At 34.0% G+C, this 23,286-nt stretch overlaps 1 protein-coding gene and 1 long non-coding RNA gene across 13 annotated transcripts in view; one reads left to right on the forward strand and one right to left on the reverse strand.

Moving 5' to 3' along the window:
- Positions 1 to 23,286, reverse strand: part of LOC145975877 (uncharacterized) — a 277,761-nt gene that overhangs the window by 213,877 nt on the left and 40,598 nt on the right. For 7 of the 11 annotated variants that reach the window (XR_014440114.1, XR_014440110.1, XR_014440109.1 and 4 more), the window contains exon 2: positions 2,551 to 2,602. This is a non-coding gene — a long non-coding RNA (uncharacterized LOC145975877). Of the gene's footprint in view, positions 1 to 2,142; positions 2,409 to 2,550; positions 2,603 to 3,940; positions 4,111 to 23,286 lie in introns of those variants that run through there. The other 4 variants (XR_014440103.1, XR_014440105.1, XR_014440104.1 and 1 more) reach the window with 4 other exon arrangements.
- Positions 1,317 to 21,926, forward strand: Ndg (Nidogen). 2 transcript variants are annotated; one of them, XM_083106620.1, is made up of 20 exons: positions 1,317 to 1,569; positions 11,081 to 11,359; positions 11,554 to 11,759; positions 11,846 to 11,937; positions 12,163 to 12,309; positions 12,928 to 13,161; positions 13,446 to 13,974; positions 14,178 to 14,344; positions 14,697 to 14,825; positions 14,911 to 15,009; positions 15,505 to 15,678; positions 17,842 to 17,967; positions 18,339 to 18,461; positions 18,762 to 19,105; positions 19,454 to 19,790; positions 20,071 to 20,299; positions 20,704 to 20,879; positions 21,020 to 21,128; positions 21,212 to 21,330; positions 21,502 to 21,926. In XM_083106620.1, the coding sequence occupies exons 1-20, from the start codon at positions 1,357 to 1,359 to the stop codon at positions 21,636 to 21,638; spliced, it is 3,969 nt and encodes a 1,322-aa protein (XP_082962746.1). In that variant the 5' UTR covers positions 1,317 to 1,356; the 3' UTR covers positions 21,639 to 21,926. The 2 variants fall into 2 exon arrangements, with proteins under 2 accessions (XP_082962746.1, XP_082962748.1); XM_083106622.1 differs by lacking the exons at positions 17,842 to 17,967; positions 18,339 to 18,461 and having other exon boundaries at positions 1,318 to 1,569.

The following is a 23,286-nucleotide window of genomic DNA, read 5'->3' on the forward strand; positions in this document are numbered from 1 at the left end:
AGCTCTATTAAAAATCAATGCAATTTTTAAAGATCAATTTATCTTAATTTAGCCGATGCATAACAAGCTAACTATTTATTGCAACAGCATCATTTTTTAATATAATGATAAGATAATTGCAATGTTACGATAAATAAATGATTATTTCTCTCATGATTATATTTATATAACATTAAGCTGTGAAGTTAACTGTATTAAAAACTCGAAATTACGATAAAAATGTAAAATATAATGTAAGAAAAATTCTGATGGATATTTTAGAGATGAAAATAAATAAAATTCTACATGAAATCTATCGATTTTAAATGCAGGACGCGATGCAGTCTGAATATAAAGTAATGGCTCGAAAATCATTGCGTCAGCAATGTCAGCCAATTTAGCCGCGGGATGCATAACCTTGCAGCTCAATTATCTCAGTCACTGATAAAATACGATTATGGTCGCAATTAAATCCTTAAAATCCACACGATTACAATATGTATCACGTAATAGCGTAAATCTCGACATTTGAATAAATCGTCCGAAGATACAATTGAATGAATCATAATTTCACATGCGAAAAAATACGTGGCATGAATGCACCGCTATTGTTAATTTAAATGATGATAATGTTTTTATCGTGCGTTTTCACACGCGTGTACATAAAAAAATGTGCAAAGATAATAATGTAATAATATTCTATGTGAATACCTCTGTACATATGTCAGAATTATTTTAAGATGTACTAATAATTATTAACAAATTAGAACTCTAAATGAAAAACGCTGCTCTCGGAAAATTTTATAATATTTGTAATGTTTTAAATAATAATTTAAAATAGGCATGTGATCACACACGACTGTGATTTCCATATCCGCCTCTATGAGATTTCAAGATTGCATAAACATCTCTCTCGTCGCTTATTCAATACAATTACATACAAACTTTTCAAAGATTTCTTTCAATCAACATAAAAAATAAATACAACATAATATTTTGGAAAAATTAAATATAGAAAAATTTAAAAATCTGTCAAATTCATTGATTTGCTTCGATCTCCGGTATACTTGCGGTAGGACATCATCATGTCAAGTGATCATTGTACGGTATGAATGATGTACAGGTAGAAAAAGAAAGAAGTTGAGGAATTACATTCGAGATGCATTCGATTACACGTTTAGTTTATTAGGATCGCGGTGGGATCGAAGCGATGTCACGAAATTATCAACGAGCGCGGGAAGTGAGCGTGACGTTTTATATATTCGGGACGATCGCGCCGGTCGAAGAGCAGCGGCGGACAAAGACGATTAGGGGGCGACAAGAGAAGAGACGTCGTGGCCAAGTCGAACAGCAGTAGCGTTAAGGCAGTCCGAGAGAATGGCTCGCGGCGTACGCTGGAGCGTCCTGCTGGGCCTCGCGCTGGCCCTAATCGCGCCCTACACCGCTGCCCTGTCCAAAAACGGCTTATATCCATACGCGGATCCGGGCTCCTTGGTCCTCGAGAGCGACCCGAACCGGATGCTAATATCCGCGGAGGCGATCCTCAAAACTCCCATCGCTTTCTACGATAAAATCTACAATTCTATATTCGTGAGTACCGATAGCAATTTTTTTTAAATATCTTCTTTTTTTAATTTTTTTTAATGTTTTGGATGCAATTTTTCGATCCAATGCTTGTTCACGATAAAACAGTTATTTAGATGTAAAATATCTTTTATACTTTATGAAATTAAAAAGTATAAAGTTTATATTTAAACAAATCTTTATTTGTTATTTTAATGCGTGTCATGAAAAAAGTCTTGCTCTTCATCCCCTAACACGATAACAAGAATTGTAAGAAAAATACAAATTTAATTAATGTTATGATAAGTTTATAGTTATTTTTAATCAGCTAATCATAATCAGCATATAAAATAACTACTTATAAATGACAAATATAAAAGAATAAAAGAATAATATGAAGGAATAAAACAAGAATGTATAAAATGGACTATAATATGATTTGTTTTCAACACAAGTAAGAATGTAACTTGAAGAAAAAGTTTTTCTCATAATTATCATATTTTAAGTATAAGACATTCCTTAATTTAATTAATTTAAAACAATTCTCAATTTAATTATGTTACATGATGCCATAATCTCTCTATGATCGTATTTGATTTCTTACAGATACAAATTTTTTAAGACAGAAAATTATTAAAATCATAACGATATATAATAATTTATGAACAATTATATAATTTAGATTAAAAATCTTATTAAAATCTTATTAAAACATATGAACACAAATTCTGCTATTTGTATTTGCAAATATGGATACGCAGTGAAGTTATTATTAGATAGTCTGCTATTTTTGTATTTACGTTGTGTAAACTGATCGTCAGTGGAAAACAGCGTTCGAGAAAAATGTAAATATTCTTGATAGCACTCTGCAAATTTGTGTTATGAACAATATTTTTACAACTACTATTTACAACTGGATATTTTTGTCACTTCGTAACGTTGATAACGATTGAAAATTAATTCAATCTTCACTGCATGCGTAAATCAGTCATTTTATACCATTCTTACCTTGTATTAATTTTCTTTCTTTGCTGTGATTGTCCAAGAAGAAACTTTGCTCCTAAAACAAAATAAACTTCGTTAGTAAAAATTTTATAGGAAATCATTATTTGTTGCTCTTTTAATATTTATTTTGATTCAACATTAAAATATCGCAATTTATAATTTCAAGTTAAAATTTCATTGAATTAAAATTAAAGTAAAATAAATAAAATTTTGTCGCCTGTTTATATATTTTATTAATTTTAATTTTTAATTAAACAATTTTGTATTTAAATCAAATTTACGTCTAAAAGAACTTATATGTGAATTCACTAATAAAAACATTAAAGAATGACATAACGCGCGATATCTATGCATTCTATTTCTTTCCACAAAAAATTAAAATTTTTTCAGACCTCTTCATTAACAAGAAGAATGATACGCACTCTAACGATATCTATCTATCCTATCTTTCTCCACGAGATTAGAAATTTTTTTTGGACATCTCACAGATTAGAAAACTTGCGCGGCTCTTCCACGTGACGAACTTCAATTTATGACCCGTCTAGAAAAAATTCCGAGACGGCGAGACGAGCGACTAGGCATAGCGACTGGCGTAATTCCTCGTTTAATATCAATTTATCGCGCGATAGACAATGACGAAGCCGCGCGCGCGTTCGGTCATTCTCTCAATTCGGCTGGCGGTCTAATCCGGTCAACATCTGGCATGACACGAATTCATTGCGCTTGCGATGACGAACGAGAGTTGCTCTCTAGGCGGCACAATCGCGCTTAATTGCGGCGGACGCGCCGCGCTGCTCATCGCGTACAATTTACGAGGGCCCGTTAATTCGTATGAATGAACGAGCGAGAGCGGCGCGCGAACCGGAAGACGATGCAACGCGCATCGAGACGAGCCAAGACGAAGCGCAAGATTCCGGTAGTGTTTACGCGCTGAAAGTTCGACCGTAAGCGAAAGCGTGTCTCGAGGAAGTGCGCGTTGTAGGAACACAAGAGAGCGATCACAGAGGGTTTCTCTGCAATTTGAATCAATTTTGGATGTATTGAAAAAATTTAAAATAAATTTAAAATAAGAGACGTATTTTTTTATTTAAACTATATTTCAAATTTTTAATAATTGCCGCGGCTTTTCTAGCTTTGTACATTACATGATAAAATACCATTGAAATTAAACAGTAAATTTCACAATCATATATTTATATTTTATGAAATATTCACTCAAATAGGCAAATATGGCGAAATAGCTTCTAGAATTTGTCTGCTTAAACATCCATTAAGATGTCTCTTATTTTGACTTATTCTACAACGTATCCGAAGGTCATCAAAACTTCTAAAGAGACGATTCCGGCCGATTTCCTTGTTAGCTAGAGAGAGATATTTAAGTCTTGATACGCACTTGAGTCATCGCGCAAACGATTAAACAACCGTGAAAACTGGCGACGATTAGAAAAGTCCCGCAGGACACGTCGCCGTGATCTAACTTTTCCGCGAATCATCGTACTACTGCGGAGGCGGTGGTATGAATGAACATTAATTATGCGCTAGTCTCGCGCAGATTAAAGCGAAGGATTCATCTCCCCGAAGCAATTTATTGCGAATCAAGGTGCATGAGCTCATGCGTAGAAACGTTTATGCGTTACGCCTCCACGTAGAGCGAACCAATGTTATCAACATTTTCTCGAGTGGAAAATAGTTTTTCTATTGAGACTATATAACCTTGACTAACAGCATGAAGTCTCTTTAAACTATGATGATTAATATCTATGTATATTGAATCCGTATATATCGTACATCGAAATAATACATCTTCATGAATTTCAAAAATATATATTTGTATGTGTGTGTAGGAGAAAATAACAAAATATGATTAATATATACATCTGCTATTAAAATGTATTAAGAATTAACTGTACGTTTTTTAATTCATGACAAAATTACATGTTGACAAAGCAATTTGTGATAATATTCCATATAATATAATATTCCATTTAATTTTACATTTTACAATATTTCGTTTTAAGCAAGACTATATATGCGATAGGAGCTTTCGAATTTCAATGCTAAAATTCATTTTCGGATTGATATGACTTTCGCAGTCGCCGTTATCAAAGCACGGTATTAGAGCCATGATCCGCCGTGATCCGTTCCATTCATCGTATTCCGTCAATAATTCAAGCGTCCGCAAAATCATCGTCGCATTATTGATGACGTGCGTACGTGCGCCTCGCTTAGGGACGCGCGTCGAATCGAATCACACGCAGAAACTCGGCCGGCTAGTCAGCCGGACGGGCGTAAAGTATAATGACGGATAATTGTGAGAGACTAGGCGGATTAAGAGCCTAGAATGGGGAGATTCGATTTTGCAGGTATTGCAACAATACGTGTACCATAATCGTATTCTTTTACATTACTATAACACACGTGCATCGAGCGTGCAGCATAGCATTACATAGCATTACAGCTTACATTTTTCATACATCAAAAGATAGAGCCAGAGAATTTAAAAAATTCATGATGTTATTCTTCTCTTTTCGGCGTATAAATGACAGCTGAGAGATAAATATAGAAAAAAAAGGATTTTTAATTTAAAATCTAGTATGTGTTTAAAGAGAAATTGGACGCGGATCAAATTAAAAGTTCGATGAATCTGAAACACTTCGAAATTCATAAATTTGATGTTGCTCGACAACATTTGCCCTGTAAAATTAACATTTTTATTTTCATTTTGCATTTTAATTTCAATTTTCGCGTACAATTATTATAAAATTTTTATAGTACAGTGTTCGTAAAAACAATAAATTCGGTATATAAGGTAATATTAAATTTGGTAAATAAGATAATATAATTTTAAGATTAAATTTACATTATTTAATTTACATTAGATTATATCTTACAAGGTAAATCTTTACTTATAACTCACAAATTAATTTTATTTATTAATTAATTTTATTCTAAAATTCATTAATTTTATATTCTAAAATTTTATATCCTAAAAAATACTTTGCGCAACGTCAAATCTTGAAATGTATTAAATTTATTGATACTTATATGATATCTAATTCTTCTTTAAATTGTATCTATAATATTATATATATTATATATTATATATATTATACATATTATATATTATATACATATTATATATTAATATCAATAGAAATAAACGCAAATATTATAACCATTGCAATATTCTGCAAGCAAATGCACATTCACTTGGCGATATCGATTGTAAGAGTCGCATAACATGAGATTATACATATATAAATATCTGCCATTAATCTTGATAACTTTTCACATTAGTCGTACGAGGAAAAATCATACTAATATGTTTCCTGCACCTGCGTCTTTAGGCAAGAGCCGCACACTTCGTTGTAAAAATATTTATGTATTCTGTAAAACTAACATTATTTGTTTCTTTGTAAAAATATTATATTAAAAATAGATTTTATACCTCCATCTAAATTCGTACATAAAAACTCAATGAAAGAAACTCCTCTTGCTATACTCAATCAAGTACTCGCATCAAGATAGAATGTAATAAGACAGCCAGTCTGCGATGCAACCGCTGTGCAATTAGCTTTTTCCCACATTATTTAATGGAATTAGTGGGAGGAATTACGAAATTCCGCTCGCGATTCTTCTAGATCGGCTCTGTTGCCGGCTTCGTCATCGCCGACAGAGTTCAATTAGACTCGGCACGAAATTCTCAATTAATTTCATTATCTTTTCTTCCGTTTCTCCGAGTTTCCTTTCTACCAACTTCCGATATTATCACACATCTTGTTATAATCTTGAAATTATTCATAACTAAAATTTAATGTTTGGGATTTCGTAAAGGAACGTTGTTGTACTTATTTTTTACGAATATATTTCAGTTTTCGCTTGCCTTTCTCGATTCAACGCGCACGTTTAGTAGGCAGACAGACATCTTTGTGGGCGTGCAATTTGTTGGAAATGTCGAGGAAAGCGAGCATGCCATGTAAAACTAGCCAACTGTAATTCAAACACACAGAGACTTCCGCATGCAAACGTAAAAGCAGACGGCAACGAACTAATTGACGAGAATTTTGTTTCATGCGATATGAAATAAATTACGAATTTAGAAGTAAGAATTTAAAAGTTTTAAAAGTTTAGTCAGTCCAATTGGTCAAAAATAATATAATATAATCGCGAATAATAATCCGCGGTTTATTGCACTATTTCTTGCAAAGTATTCTGCAAAATGTGATGTTTTCCTCACATAAATTCAGATATATAAGAAAAAAAGATTCTTTTAAAAATTATTTCCGTTTATTTCATATAATAAATTTATTTATATCATAGATACGTATTTCAAAATAAAATTTTAGATAATTTATCAGCAAGATAAACTATGTGTAAACGCAACTTTTCTTAGAATAATTAAAAAAGACTTAAAGAAGAATTTTTGAAAATTTATTAACACAAAGCTAGTAATTTCTCACAATTTATCATTAGCGTTAATAAAAATTAATCAAGGTAAAAGTTGATTGAACAAGATTTATAAAAAGAATTTGTATATTAAGAGAATTAATTTCGACATTCCAGTAGAGCGCTTTCTCGGTGGACTTTTAGTGTATTATCATTATTATGCGAGTCCAGGTCAGTGACAAATCGCGATCACAGATGTATATCGCGACGTATCTATGAACAAAGACGGTCTACTTAGAGGACCTGCCTACACAACAATCATCTTCATTTCGTCGTTTATCGTCGACGATTCGTAGTCATCAAAATGATTGCGGCCGATTGCGCGATCACGTTAGCGCGTGCGGCATGCGTTACCGAAACCACCGCCGCATCATCTCTCTCGCTGTCACCGTTGATTCGCAGCTGCTACTATGTTCCGACGATTGTACGTGCACCAAGATTAGCGGCTAACACTGAAGGTCCGCGATTAGCATACGAATTCGATTCATCTCGACGTACTGTACGAACAAGGCGCTCAACAGCGTTTATGCATCATTGAAATGCACCATGGAAATTCATTTCAACGGATGACAGATAACGAAAATATTTCCCCTCACAAGTTGTTATGGAAATCAAGTTGTTATGGAAATTATTGTGCATTTTTTCTCGCAGATAATACATGCCATGACCCACACTAGCTGTTTTCGACAAAATTCTTTAACAAAACCGGAGAATCTCTATAAATAATGTATTCTCATTATAAGTTACATTTCTTTGTCATTTCTATTTTGAGATAATACGATTTATAGCCTCGAAGCTATATCATCTCATAATTGATATACATAATAAATATATAAACATCGGACAAAAACTGAGATAAAGACAAAAATTTTCGAACACATAAAAAATTTTTAAATAATTTTAAGTGGAAAGTAAAATATATAATTAAAAAAACGCGTTTTTTTAAAGTTGAGAACGTTAAAGTGATTGTAATTATTAACTTACAGCTTTAATTTAATTTTGTAAATATTTTATCTCAATGTGATATATATAAGTATATAGTAATAAATATGTATATGCATAATACATATCAATCACGAGGGATTCCCGAGAACAAAAAAGAATAAAAAAGTGATTTTCTCAGTATAAAAAGTTCCGCATTCGATATTGAAATATTCGTCGATGTGAGAGCCGATCTGAAATTATTTCTGTTGAAACACTAGAACGTTATCGACGATATCAGGAAGAGAGACGGCAGCCAGCACGGATTCCTCCTGTTACTTCCACAGGCTGTGTTATCTATTTTCACCATTTTCTCTTGCTATTCACTCACATGTGTGTGCGTGTGTGTCATCGGCTCGGCTCTGACCTATGACCTCGGCGATAGCCTCGGCGGTGATAGCGGACCGAACTTTCCCACTAGCTGACTTACGCGAATGTCAAAATGTCCGATCATATAGACAGGCTTCGGTGAGACTATCAATACTGGTTTGACATTTCCAGGCATCGATTATTGGACGCCTCGATGACCGATGTTGATTATCGGTCTATAAACTCACATATATATATATATAACGGGATAAATGATATTGACTAGATGAAAATTGATAGACTTTGCTTGTTTGCTAATTGCAATCGTATTTAATATGCGGAAACGAGCGTATTGGTATTCTGATAACTATAAAAGAATTTAAGAGACTCTTTAATAAATTTGTATCATACAAAAATAATATTGCTAAATACAATTATATTTAAAAAATTAATGAATGTATGGATTAATTGATGTTACTCTCTGAGTCTCTAAGATTTTGTGTATGAACAAATAAAATCTAATTTACTCTATTTTACAATCTTCTCTTAAACATTCTTAATAATAATAAATTTTAATAATAAATTTTAATATGCGACATATTTTAAAAATAATTTAATGCAATAACTTGTTTTTGTAAAAAAATTGTACTATAAAAATAATGTTAGAGTGAAATACAATCAAAATATCTAATTCACATCTTCAAAAATAGCGAAATAATTAATTTGCTATGCAACAAAATCATAAAACAAGTCTATGCTGCAATAGGGATTATTATTTTGTCGCCCTAATTCGTGTCAATTCGCTTGAATCGGGTCGCTTGTTAACAGTGCACCCGACTTAAGAGAGCATTAAATTCGATGCGGCGCCCGTGATATTAACCTCACGTGAAAACAATATGGGTCATTTGAGCAAACGGACATTCCAACTTGAGTGGCATAAGAATTAACACTCATGAATCAGAGAATGTGGGACTGAAACACGAAACCATACCGAATAGATGTAAAAATTCGAGATAATAAGGGGTATTAAATGAATAAAAGGTTTTGCGTTTCACGCAAGCTGTTTTGAAAACTTATAGAAAAATTCTATTTATAAATTTATAGTGTTATTCTTCTTTTAATAATTTATTCTTGAAAAATTAAAAATTGATACATATAATTAAAATTAAAAAATCTCACAAACTTTCGTTAAAAATAAATTTAATAGAATATATATAACAATAACTATATAATATCAATTTAATTTTTTTAATTCCAAGATTAAGTAATATTGAAATGCTAAAAGCGAGTAATGTGAGAACCACGCCAATTACTTCTTCTCAGCGTAATATTTAGGACGGTTGCACCGCCCTTTCGGAGAGTTTTAATTTTGTCTCCTTAATGGCAAGCCCCTTCTTACTGAACAGCTGCAGCCCGACACTGCACGAAGAGTGCATCGTGTCCAATGTGAAGTAAGAGTGACACGTTTGGCGCATTTCGTTTTAGCCAATTGACGAAACAAGTCAGCGGCCCCAGTAAGGATAACACGATCGTGTCAACTGCTCCTTTCCGCTTTGAAATGATACCAAAGAATAATGAGGAATAGAGTTTTATTTTCTCGTTATTCTTAGAAGATTAATTTTTGCAAGAAAATTAAAGAAAATTTTGCAACATAATGAAATAACGCAAAAAGATCTCATAAACAATAGATATAAATTACATTTAATTATCTTATATAGTATAAAGATATAATTATGATAGATTGAAATCTTTAAAAGATTACATATATATATGTAATACGCTAAATGTTCCTTCAATTATTTACAATTATATATATATATATATATATATATCTCCATTCTCATATTTTTAAAGAGAAAAATTAACAATAATATCCTCAATATTCTCGGATGATGCAATTATTACATATTAAATTTTCCATAAAGTTTTCTAAAAAAAAGTCATTAATATTCTATAAATATATCATGTCGTTTTTACCGGTGATTCCTTTATAGAGATCGCATTCTTTCGCAAGCTTCCGCAAACACAACGCCGTCTTCTCAACGAACGCGCATCATTGAATGAATCTCGATGATAGACGCTTACTCATTTTAACGTGCATGCATGTATACGACTCGCAGTCAATCAACGACACTGGGTGGGAGCCCCACCTCCCTCTCCTAATTGTCATTGTCAGATTTCTCACTGACAGTTCGTGTCAACAGTTTACCTGCTGACCTGCTGATGCTGACTTTCTGTCATGTCTGCATCGTTAGACGGGATCTGCTTTACTGTCGCGTGTCGACTGTACATCGAAATTAACGTGATATAATGTAATATTCCGACTAGATCAATGCACTCTGCGATCGACAAATTTACATTACGAAAAAAATGTGATAAATTGAACTTTTTTCAAGCGCTGCTTTAAAGAGGAAAATGCTGATACATCAATCAATTAATAAAGGCTATAAAGCTACATCGGAGAATTAACAGATATTTACTTTAATATAAACTTTAATATTAACTTGAATATCGTGAATGTGCATTGATTGATATATACAATGTTTTCAGTTATATTAATCACTATAAGTTGTGTGTAGAATCTGAGCATTTAACTGTACTTATCGCATAAATAAATCAAACTTTTGGAAACCTCTCTTTCTCTCTTCGCATTTTCTTTTTCTGTAAATTCCGTCTATCATTTCTCTCTATAAATGATCTAATTTTCCAATACTTCCGAACTCTCGTTAAATTGAAGTCGGACGTAATTATGGATCGTATCGGTTAATGAACGTCAAAGATGAAAAATCGGTTTCAGGTAAATGGAAATGGCGTTCTTTCATTCGCAAGAGCTATGCAAAGATTCTTCAACATTGCGTTTCCTCTTGATGATCCAGTAATTGCGCCTCTCTACACACATGTCGATACAAGAGGTTCGGGAATGGTTTATTATAGTGAAACCGATTCTCCCGAAATTCTCGCTAAAGCTGGAGGACTGATTCGAAGTGCCTTCAAGGAAGCCATCGACTTCGTACCTACGCACGTCTTTTTGACCACTTGGGTGGATGTTGGTTATTACAATGAGCGTAACGATAAGGCAAGTTGTTTACAGTTTGTTTACAGTTGTTTGCAGTTTGAAAAAATTTTTACAGTATTTCCTCTCTTTCTTTATTGTATTTAAATATCTTATTAAACATCTTTTTATTTATCACAGAGAAAATAAAATATTAATAAACATGTAGTGAGCTTTCGTAAGAACATGAATAGCATTCATCGAGTCTCGCCTTTCAGGTGAATACTTATCAAGTCGCTATATCATCCAACGGTTCGCATTCCTTTGTTGAACTGCTATACCCGGAAAATGGTATACAGTGGATTCAGGGTGAATCGCATCCCAGCGGGCTCCCGGATGCCAAGGCGCAGGCAGGATTCATGAGCGAGGGCAAAATGTATACCCTGAGGGGCTCGGGCACAGACCAAATTCAGAATGTCGACAAGTGAGTAATGGGGAGAGTAAAGGTGCCGGTTATATTATATTCACATACAATACGACGTATTCATGGGTCGTTGTAATTGTTTTCAGGTGGTCGAATGTAAATAGGCCTGGCCACTGGCTGTTTCAAGTCGCCCCTATCGACGAAGGCGAAAATATAAAAATTCCCGATAATATCCAAGGTAATACGAAAAATTTTTTAATAATTATATAATATAAAATATATATATTTCTATATTTTTTTTATTTATAAAAATTGATTGAAAATATTAATATGTGCTTGGTATGTCAAAACTATAGATGATTCTATATCTAACATTTCTATCTCACAAATGTAACTTATGTAAATTACGTGCAAATTAGATATTATTCTTGCATAACGTTAATTAACGAATATATGCTCTTAGATACTACAACTGTGCATCAAGCGGCCAGCTGTAGGACCGGTGCTACCACTTGTCATAGCAAAGCAACCTGCGTCGATTACGAGATCGGATTCTGCTGCAGCTGCAAGCAGGGCTATTTTGGCAACGGGAAATCCTGCCAGCCAAACGGTAAATTATTTATCAACGACGATTGTTAAAAACTCACATTGCGAAATAAGCCCGAGTTAATGGCATGCAAACGCAGCCTTTGAAGTATTCTCGAAACAGGGATAAAGAAGGAATCTTTTAACGTTCCCCTCTGAACTCCCGACGACGCTCCGTCTAACGCGAACAAAGATACGTCGTCTCGCGTAGGACAAATAGATGCATCGCAGTAAGTAACTGCGTTTGCTCGAGTGCGCTCTCTGATCTATTCATAGTTTACGAGACTGATTCTTATGACTTCCACGGTAACATCGTAAAGACAGCAGTATACTTTGAAATGAATCGTGCGCCTCTTTGATGATCGCGTTTCAACTGTACGCGTCAAGTATCCCTGCCAATAATTACATAAAAAAAAGATGCAATGCTTCCTTAAGAAATGCAGAAAACCGGTATTGTACTTCTTCAAATGCTACCTTATTATCAATTTAACACGATTATGAAAGAATATAAATAGATAATTTTATATATTTTTTTCTGATAAATAAATATCTCGTATACACAAAAAAAATGATTAGCAGTAGTAATCATAAAATTCGCTAATAATAGAAAATTAATAAATATTATAAATTATACAATTTTTAGACGTGCCTCTTCGTGTTATTGGCCGGATATCTGGCGAGCTCAATGGCGTGGAATTTCCGTCAAGAGATCTTCAGTGTTACGTGCAAACCAAAGATGGACGAACATATACTGCTTTGTCAAGAATACCACAAGAAATCGGCGCCAGTTTTCAACTTCTAGGAAATTTAGGCGGGGTGATCGGTTGGCTGTTTGCCAAATCTATTAGTGACACTGAAAACGGATACGAACTTACAGGCAAGTAACTTTATACTTATAAAATCTTCAAAAATCAATTTCAATTAGATATAATATCTTAACATATTTTAATATCTTCATTTCAAAAAAAGCAACTTTAAATAAAAAAAAATTTAATTATAATTAGTCACGGATTCCAAATTTGAATCTATAAAAAGTACTAAAGATTATAAACGTTTCGGTGTTGTATTCTGTTAATTTAAGGGACTCATAAAATTTACAAAATTGTTAAACGCGGTAACGTTTACGAAATAATTATTCACACGAGCATGTTCTACGCACAGGTGGTTTATTTAATCACACGGCAGAGCTGGTCTTCCCATCAACCGGCGATAAAGTGACGATTCGCAGCAATTATCTCGGATTGGACGTCTTTGGTCAACTAAAGATGGAAGCGGACATCAAAGGTTCGGTGCCACTTCTCGAAAAGGACACTCAAGTGGACTATGGTGATTACGATGAGCTCTACACTCGTACCCAAGCAGGAGTGATCCGTGCCCAAAGCGAGCGTACTTGCAAACTATCACGCGGTGGGGGAGACGAGCGGGAAATCGCCTTCATGCTGGATCAGATAATTAGCTATCAGGAATGTCCGCACGCTGTCTTCGATCCCGAGTATGACACGACCAGATTGAAATTTTCCAGAGGCATCACTACTTACGAGGCTACCGAGGGTATCATTCGATTTGCCGTCAACACAAAGATAACGCTCCTCGAAGAGGAGGATCCGTGTATTCAGGGACGACAGACTTGCGGTGATCACAGCTCCTGCGTGGTGGATGAGGATAGTTTCAAATGTGTGTGCAACACAGGGTGAGTATTGATTCTTTTTTATAAAATTGATTTGCAAAAGAATCTTAAAATTATAAATATTCAAAAAAGAAATGTTTATTGAATGTGATCTTCGTAAAAATATATTTTCTCAATCTTGACGTCGATGTATGTGCGTTACATTATGATTCTTTAATTATATATCAATGTTATTGCATTTGTTACATTGCTTGTTACGTGAAAAGGTATCAGTATCTATATGAAGAGGACGGCAGTGCGGTTTGCGTAGACGTGAACGAATGCACGGCCGGTAATCATATGTGTTCTCCGGACGCTCAATGCATTAATCAAGAAGGCAGCCATACGTGTCAATGCAGAGCTGGTTTTAGCGGGGACGGTCGACTTTGTGAAAGTAACCGCATTTTTCATAATAAATTATCGTATCTTAAAATCACAATTACCGTACTGTGGTAACATTTCAAAGTCGATCAAGTTCTTACTGCTGATAGCGACGAAAATAATCTTGACATCTGATAATATTTTCGGTTAACTTCTATTTTTAAATTAATTTCGATTTTGAAAATATTTAGAAATATATTTCGACAAAATAAAATATTTATATGTTAAATATATTAAATTAAAGTATATATAATATTTTATATCTACTCTCTAATTATATAATATTTTATATCTCTCAGTTCATAACTATTTAATACGCTCAGTAATATTTAATTTTTTATTTAAAATTTATTTATCCGTAATAGGATTGCCATCTTGCGAAGATACTCGCTGCGGGGATTATGAACAATGTGCAATGATCAAAGGTGCACCTATGTGTATCTGTATGTCTGGTTTCGAAGAAACAGAACAAGGCTGTTTACCCGCTCAGCATGGTAAAATGTTTTCCAATATAATAGACTGTATGGCAAAAAACTGCTGATCATATTTTGCTGACAACAATGAAAACTACTTTTACAGTATCCTGTAACGAAGAGGATAACTGTTCGCCCTACGGGCTTTGCAGTTTTGACGAAAATAGGAAGAAGCACGTTTGCGTGTGTATGCCCGGTTACGTCGGTGAGTGAAAAACTCCAGAAAAAATCTTTGCCTACTGTTAATAATTTAAAAAAAATTTGAAAATATAAAAAATATATACAAAAAAATTCTACGAAATATATATGCAAATTAGTACAAATTCATACAAGTCATAATTGAAAAATAATATTTTATCGCAAACTTATCAAAAAATTTTTTTAGATAATAATCTAGCCATATATGTATTGTTCATAAGAGATGTTTACCTTTGAATATTTTATTTTTCATAATTTCAGTTGTATGCTGACACTTCTCATATGATTCTTTAGTGATAACGTTGATTATTATTTTAGTTCAAATATAAGTTTTAAGACAATTAAAAAAATAAAGTAATTACATTAAAAATTGCAAATCATAATCGAATACTTGTATAATAAAAATGTAATACTTGTATATAAAAATCGCTTTAAGCACACATGACCACAATGCAATGTATAAAATATTTTATTTGTTATTCATATATGCGATTATTTATAGGCGATGGATACACGTGTTACTCCGAATCCGATATCACCACCACAACAGACGAATCACCGCAACCGCAGTGTCTAACTGAGGTGTGTTGGTGTCCGAACGGTTGGGAATTCCATAACCATGCCTGCGTAAGGCAAGAGGGAGAGTCTACGACAGTTGACTATAAGTTGAGAGATTGTAAGTTGCACGAAAAATAATTCCATAATCGATATATTAGCAGTTTTTGTGAAACGTGAAAGTTTAGCACGAATTAGATTGATGCAAGTTCTCTCCGTTATTCGAATGCATCATAGCATGCTATTGCGCATATGCATCATAGCATGTTTTGCATGGAAGGATTCTACATCGATAATTGCACAACAATAATTAATTAATTGAGTATTAGTACAATTCTTTCTATTGTGTTTGTATTATTAGAAAATTGAAGATTCTCGGGGAAACGTAATAAACATTAAATTTTAAATGTATATATAATTTAGATATAAAAAAATTTATATAAACATAGTAATATGAAAGTAATATTTAAAGTAATATTTAATATTTAAACATGAAAGTGTAATATTTTAAGTATACACTAATACATATGATAAATCACGAAATTTAACCAGAATCAGCTGGAACAATAAAATCGTATATACAGCAACAGAATAAATATACTATAAAATACAGTAAATTCCGTTTTATTTAATTATGCTAAAATATAACTATGTCAGTGCAATATATGTTTCGTTATATCCAAGTGTGGTAATATTTGTCGATGATTGAAGCATTACATTCATATTTCTCCGAGGATCATTCAATTAGACGCGAAAACTAAAATGCAGCTGAAAATTAAAATAATTTGATGAATAATTACTTACACGACGAGTAATTGCATGTAAATAAATTAACATGAACAAGTCGAATTTTCCCCGCGATGCGACGATGATCAATATTTAATAACAAGCGAGATTACGATCGTTAACGCGACGAACATCGTTCGTCGATGCATAATGCGTTTTAGTATCGGCACATCCGCTCCCGGAATGCTTCGACGACGTCTGCATATGTCCCATGGGATACGATTACGACCATTTGGAACAAATTTGCGTTCCGCTGCCAGGATACCACCACGACACGATGGGTCCATCAGGATCTAACCGTACGACGCATTCACTGCTTGGCTTTAAGCTATTTATGTTTAATAATGAATGTCAAGCCCCTCTGCACATCGTTTTCTTTAACGAGCTCGCGATGATGACGCATGCTGCTTTTATTTCCATTTTAATTTCATTACATTACTGTTTTAATTTCATTACATTATATGCGATATATGTATATCTCTCTTATCTCACTAATTAATTAAAACGTTTATGAGCTCGCAAATTGCGCGAGAATTGAAAGTAGTATTAAATGTTTTTATAACAAGCAAAATTGCAGATAATGTAATGATATGTGTTAACAACATTTCGTTTTACGAAGTTCGATATGAATCGCATGAATTTACGAATTCGTATCTTACTTAGATTTTTCGAAGGACGGAAAAGTGCGAACAAGAAAGAAACTTGTTCTACAAATAAGTATACTCCAAGTTTCGCCATCTTCCAAGTCATTAAACTCACTTTCAGAAACTTGCGACGTGTAACCTTTTAGTGAATAGTACGATGGAAGATTATCTTGGAAAATTAGGAAAGATGTCTGCAGTGCATGCAATTCCCTTAAGAAGGAACTACAAGATCAAAGTATTCAAACGTGATAAAAATATTCTAATTTCACTAAATTTGTACATTTTTTTAAATATCTATGTTGTAAGTAATACACTAATATATCATCTTAAAGTATTCATGTTATACACGAATATAAAATATGAAATAATTTATGTGACTCAAGACGAATTCTTACTTTGCTGAGAAAATGTTTTTGATATTTATTCGAGATACTTCAAGTTACATATCAAAATAAGTTTTGACATTCTGATGATTGCGATAAAAAGTCTAATGCATCAACTTTAATATTCTCTGAACAATATTTTCTCCCGCGAAACTTTCATCTCATGCAATGCTACAGTCGTGAGATCAATTCTTCGCAAAGATATGAAATAAAAATAGCATGTCCCAGAGTCGCTAATATATCTGTCGAAAAACAAATTTGAAGATTTCGAGATGTTTTACACATGTGACTAGCAGAAAAATTATTCAGTAATTATTTCGTAACTCTTTATTGACCAAGACAATAAAGTGTTCGTAACATCGCGAAATCTAGCCGTTTCCATTAAATTTTTCGGTCTCGCTATCGGGACAGCCAGCTATCGTCGCCGCTTGCTGTGCAATGTATCATAATCGCGCACACGCTTGTGTCCAGTATCTTGCAACGTGGTGAACAGGTGTCATCCCTACGCGCAATGCATCTACGTGACAAGTACCGGCGATTACGAGTGCCGCTGTAATCCGGGATACGAGGGCGACGGTATGGAATGCACCAAGACAGGTACGTGTAAAATGCATCTTGCATCTGCATTTAGCAATAAACTAAATTATTTTAAAAAGCGCGCTTTTTAAACCTTGCGATATAATACTTATCATTTAAAATTATGATTACATGTACATTCGTAAAATATATTTTTACAACTGTAGAAAAATAAAAAAAATCTTACAAATCGCGCAACTCTTTTCTTTCAGTTTGTAAAAATTGTTCATAAAATTCAAAATTATAATATCTTGTTTCTCGAAACACTAGCGAGCTTTCCGATGCTTTTGCATTCCATAATATTTTTCCTGAGGAAAAGTTCGAATCATAAAAGGAGCGCGAAGGTATGCTTAACAATAATACAACGATACGATTTTTTTTTCTTCGCGCAGAGATATCCTGCTTGGAAGTGGACATCTGCGATCCCAATGCGTCTTGCCAGCACGAGGAGCCGCTAGCAAAGTGCGTGTGCAATCCAGGATATGAAGGCGATGGAACAACATGCAGTCCTATCGGTGCTTTCATTATCCTTATTTTTTTTATTTTTTTTCACTCGTCCCGCGCACGATGCGCTTCGGAATGTCGATGCAATTTTGTTCTTTCGATTGGCAATTTCCGTGCATGCATATCGCCTTTACATTTCGCATCATAAAATCAAGAAACACAATCATGAGCTTCGAATTCTTAATTAGACTATAATAATTATTTCAGGCGATATCAAAATCTCTTGTCTTTTACACTGTAAACTGCAATAATACGAGTCGAGAAATGCGCAGAAAACTGACATATTCTCTGGTGACTTTCTTGTCTCTTAGATGAGTGCAACGATAATTCCGAATGCGAAGAGAATGAACGATGCACCTACCATCCCATCAGCTCGCGCTACGAATGTACTTGCAGTCCCGGATATAGCTTAGTGGACGATCGATGCGTGCTATCGGATTGCTCGACGAATCCTTCTCAATGCCACGTCAACGCGCAGTGCGTGTCGTCCGGCGACGGCGGCTATAAATGCGTCTGCATAAGCGGCTATCACGGCGACGGTATGCGCCAGTGCGTGGAGGATCATATCGGCTGTAACGTTTTGAATAACTGCGGTCGAAACGCAGTTTGTGGATACAATCAAACATCCGCAAATTTCGCCTGCATTTGTCAACCGGTGCGTACACATGCGTATCATATGATAATCAAATTTGTTATTACCGCACGTCTTTTGTACGTGCTACGCAGAGTTTATGCCGAGTAACGCTTACACTGCCTTTTATCAAGTCAATTTTAAATATTAGTAGTTAAAAATTAAGAGAACATGCGGCTATTTATTCAAGAGAAAGAGAGAGAAGTAGAGAATAAAATAAACTTATGAATATAAATTTTATAATACAGTCGTAAAACCAAGGGTGTGAAAATGTATCTTGGCAATATTATGCCGTCTTTCTTGCCGTAGCTCATTTATAATGTAACATACATGTAACACAACATGTAATAATCGTAATACTGTCGCCTTTAGGGTTACTATGGTGACGGTTTCACGTGCCTTCCCCACACTTCGTGTAGACGCGACCCGAATCTCTGCTCTTCGGACGCATCATGCGTGTCGGCCGGCGAAAACGAATTTGCTTGCGTCTGCAACGAGGGTTTCATCGGCGACGGCATCAATTGTAAGCACCGGCCGAAGCACGACTCCAACTTTTTGCTGGTAAACCAAGGAATGGCCACGCATCGGATACCATTCGTGCCTACGCAACAGAATCCAGGAAATACCATCTACATAGCTTATACGCAAATGGCGATTGCCCTAGATATCGATTGCCTCGACGGCAAAGCTTACTCCAGTGATATTACTGGTAATTGCTCGTTTATATTCAAAAGCCGATTTGCACCGAGTTTACCAATACTATGCGTTAAAAATCACATTCTAGATTTTTAGAATTATTATTTTACGAAATAATACTACTTCTACTTTTAACGAAGAGCCTATAATCCTACGATATTCTGGAATAAATGCGACAAATTTATGTTATTACAATATTTCTTAATTGTCGATGTAATAAGAAAGCAAAACGAAGTTGAAAACGAACGAGATATTTTCAAAATGAATAAAATGGCAATTCACCTATACCGTAGGTAACAGAATAGTGGAACTATCTTACAACGGATCGATGGCGCAAACATTTATTCCGAAAGTTAGCAGTCCCGAAGGACTATCGGTCGATTGGGTCTCAAGAAACATTTTCTGGACCGATTCAGGCAAGACGACCGTCGAGGTTGCCAGTCTTGTAACAAAGAAACGCAAAGTCCTTGTTTCCGATGGTTTGGTCAATCCGAGGGGAATAGCTGTTCATCCATATCGGGGGTAAGAATATACACAAGCGTGCAGAAATCCATTTGTAGAACTTTCCAGTTCCACGAACTTCAAAATCCTCTCCGATCTTATTGTAATGATTCCTGCGTACGTTATTTGCACAATGACAACGATAAAATTTCTCTTTGAATTTCTAATCGTGATTTATTTTTTTCTACATATTTAGAAGACATCAACTTTCTTATATTTTTATCTATAGTTTCTCTTAAGCAATCTAAAATTAACTTTCAATACTTTAATAAAAATAGCAAGACGCGCTAAAATAAACTTTTAAATTTATAATATTAATATCTTGTACATATATTAAAACATCTATATTTGAATTATTGAGCTGAGTTTATTGATGTAATTTTGTAAAATTATTTGAATTTTTACAAATAATATTTTTGTTTTAGGAAAATATTTTGGTCTGATTGGAATCGTGCCTCTCCAAAATTGGAGTGGGCTAATGAAGATGGTACAGACCGAGCCATCTTCCTTCAGGGTGATTACGTTAAGCTACCAAATTCATTAAGTATTGATTGGTCGACGGATGAGCTCTGTTGGGCCGACGCTGGGACGTTTACGATAAGTAAATATAGATTTTAATCACATGAACACGTCGAAATAGCATCTTCATTAATCTTAAGTAAAAAAAAATATCCGATGACGCAATATGTTTCATTACTGTGAAGCTTGCTAATCTGACAATAAATAATCTCTTGTTTTTAGGCTGTATCGAAATAGATAGCAAAAAAGTCAACGTCGTCGCTAATGAACTTACTTATCCGTTCGGCTTGGCAATATCTCAAAATTATTACTATTGGACTGACTGGAAAACGTAAGGCAATCAAGTATTTAGAGAAGTTAGAGAAGCGATATAATATCCGGAAACATTTACATATTACGCCACTTACATTGCAGAAATAAGATCGAAGTCGGCATAAAAACTAATGGCGAAAGACGCACCCCGTTATCTGTCCCACCAGGTGGAAATGGAAAACTGTACGGCATTGTGGTCGTTCCTGAGTCATGTCCTAGAAGTAAATTTCATCTCCATAGATACATTTCTTGATATAAATTTTGCCAGTCAAATTTTGCTAAAGATAGAATTAACAAGACTTTTGTAAATATTCATACTCTTTAAAAATAAATTCTAGGAATTTAGTGTATCGTCGAAATTCCATTAATATTTACAATTTAATTGTTCGCAGTAACCAATGTGTGCCAGTACGACAACGGCAGGTGTAACAAGGATCAACTATGTTTACCGGACGGCCAGGGCGCTAGAACGTGTGCGTGCGCAGACGATGCGAAAGAATCTTGCACCGACTCCCGTTATCCATCTTAAATCCGTCCTCAATCTCGTACAGAAAAGAAGTAACGCAAAATCTTGTCTCGTGCTGATTCTTTAGCCAATAGCAAGTCTCGCGCACTGGCGCTCATATCGAGCTAAATCATAAGTAATCACTAGATCAAGTGTAAATTATGACATTAATCTTAATATTGATTAGTCATCGACATCCTCGAATAACATCTACTTTTGTATCTATCAATCGCGACGCACAAACTGTATTGCGATTTGATCTTATTTAATAAAAGTGAAGGAAGCACTGACGAGCGATGCTTTACAACGTAATATTCATACGACTCATCATTTCCATCATTTTCTCGTTCCGAGCTTATTCGCCCGATTAGTTTTATGATTAAATACAAAAAGAAAAAGTAAAAACTCCGTGAAATATCCCTTATATAAAACTGCGCTCTACGAAAATTAAAAATTATTACTATCATTACGCAGCGAGAAATTAAATCCTATTAGCTACAACTACCGTATAATTTCAACCACTCTATTTCCCATATATAATATTAATGAGTTTATATAACATTCTCATAAAATAACTCTGATATTGCTGTCTGGAAGAAAAACGAAAACTAAATGCAGTATAATTTTTCTTTCTACCGATTGCAAATCCGGCAACCTTATTTCTTCCTGAAAAATTTTTGAATGATATAATAAATTAACATCCAAAAAAACGATGGTCTAAAATTTATTAAATTATTAAAAAAATTATTATTAAAAAAATGATAGCCTATTAAATAAAAGCATACTACTTCCTAAAGATGTGAAAAAAAAAAGATATATGTTTATTTACTTTCTTAACGCACAAGATCTTGAAAAATAAGATAGATTCTCAACGTTTTCAACGTGATACACTGAATATTTTCATGCGAGATACTCTTTTGAGAACGTAATATTTAATCGGTTGTGGGAAAATCGAAGGACGATACCGCAGAAAGGGAATGAGAAGACGATATAAGGAAGAGATAAGACGGGGCGACCTCAAAAACCGACAAAGGGCTCGGTGCTCTTCAATGGATCCGCACAGAGAGCGACAAGAATCTCTTGGAAATGCGTCTCGAGAGATCTTTCTTCTAGTCGCGCCGCAATAATAGTAGAATTCTGAGTAGAAATGGAAGGTAGCCGTAAACGAACGGCAATCTCTCAGTATTCGTCGGAACCTCGTATTTACACTAGAGCGCTGTATATTTGATGCGAAAGAAATACAAGTATTATTTCGTCAATGAACTCCTTAAACGATATTGCGAAAACGATATTACGTAACGCGAAGTCACGTAGACAGGAAGACAACTTAAAATAAATCGGAAGGTTAACGCGCCGCACATAAATAGCGAAAGATATTAATATGACGCTCTTTTAACAGTATTTCCGTCAATATATGAAAAAGCATCTTTAAAAACAAAATAAAAATATAATAATAAATAACTTTAATAAAGTTAGCAATTTTAATGGTTTATATAATGTCAAGTTGTAAAGCGAGCGTCAATTATCTTTTAGTTGGTAAAAATCGAGTAAATTTCATAGGTTTTTTGTATTTAGAAAAATTCTGAAAATTAATATATTATTTCACACAGATAATATACTTTTGTATCTTAATTGTACATATCAAATAATGTTAACTTACGTTAAGATTAAG

Source organism: Camponotus vicinus, unplaced genomic scaffold, assembly GCF_025532165.1.
Source record: "Camponotus vicinus isolate PSW18456_S1 unplaced genomic scaffold, iyCamVici1.0 SCAF_8, whole genome shotgun sequence".
NCBI classification, from domain to species: domain Eukaryota; kingdom Metazoa; phylum Arthropoda; class Insecta; order Hymenoptera; family Formicidae; genus Camponotus; species Camponotus vicinus.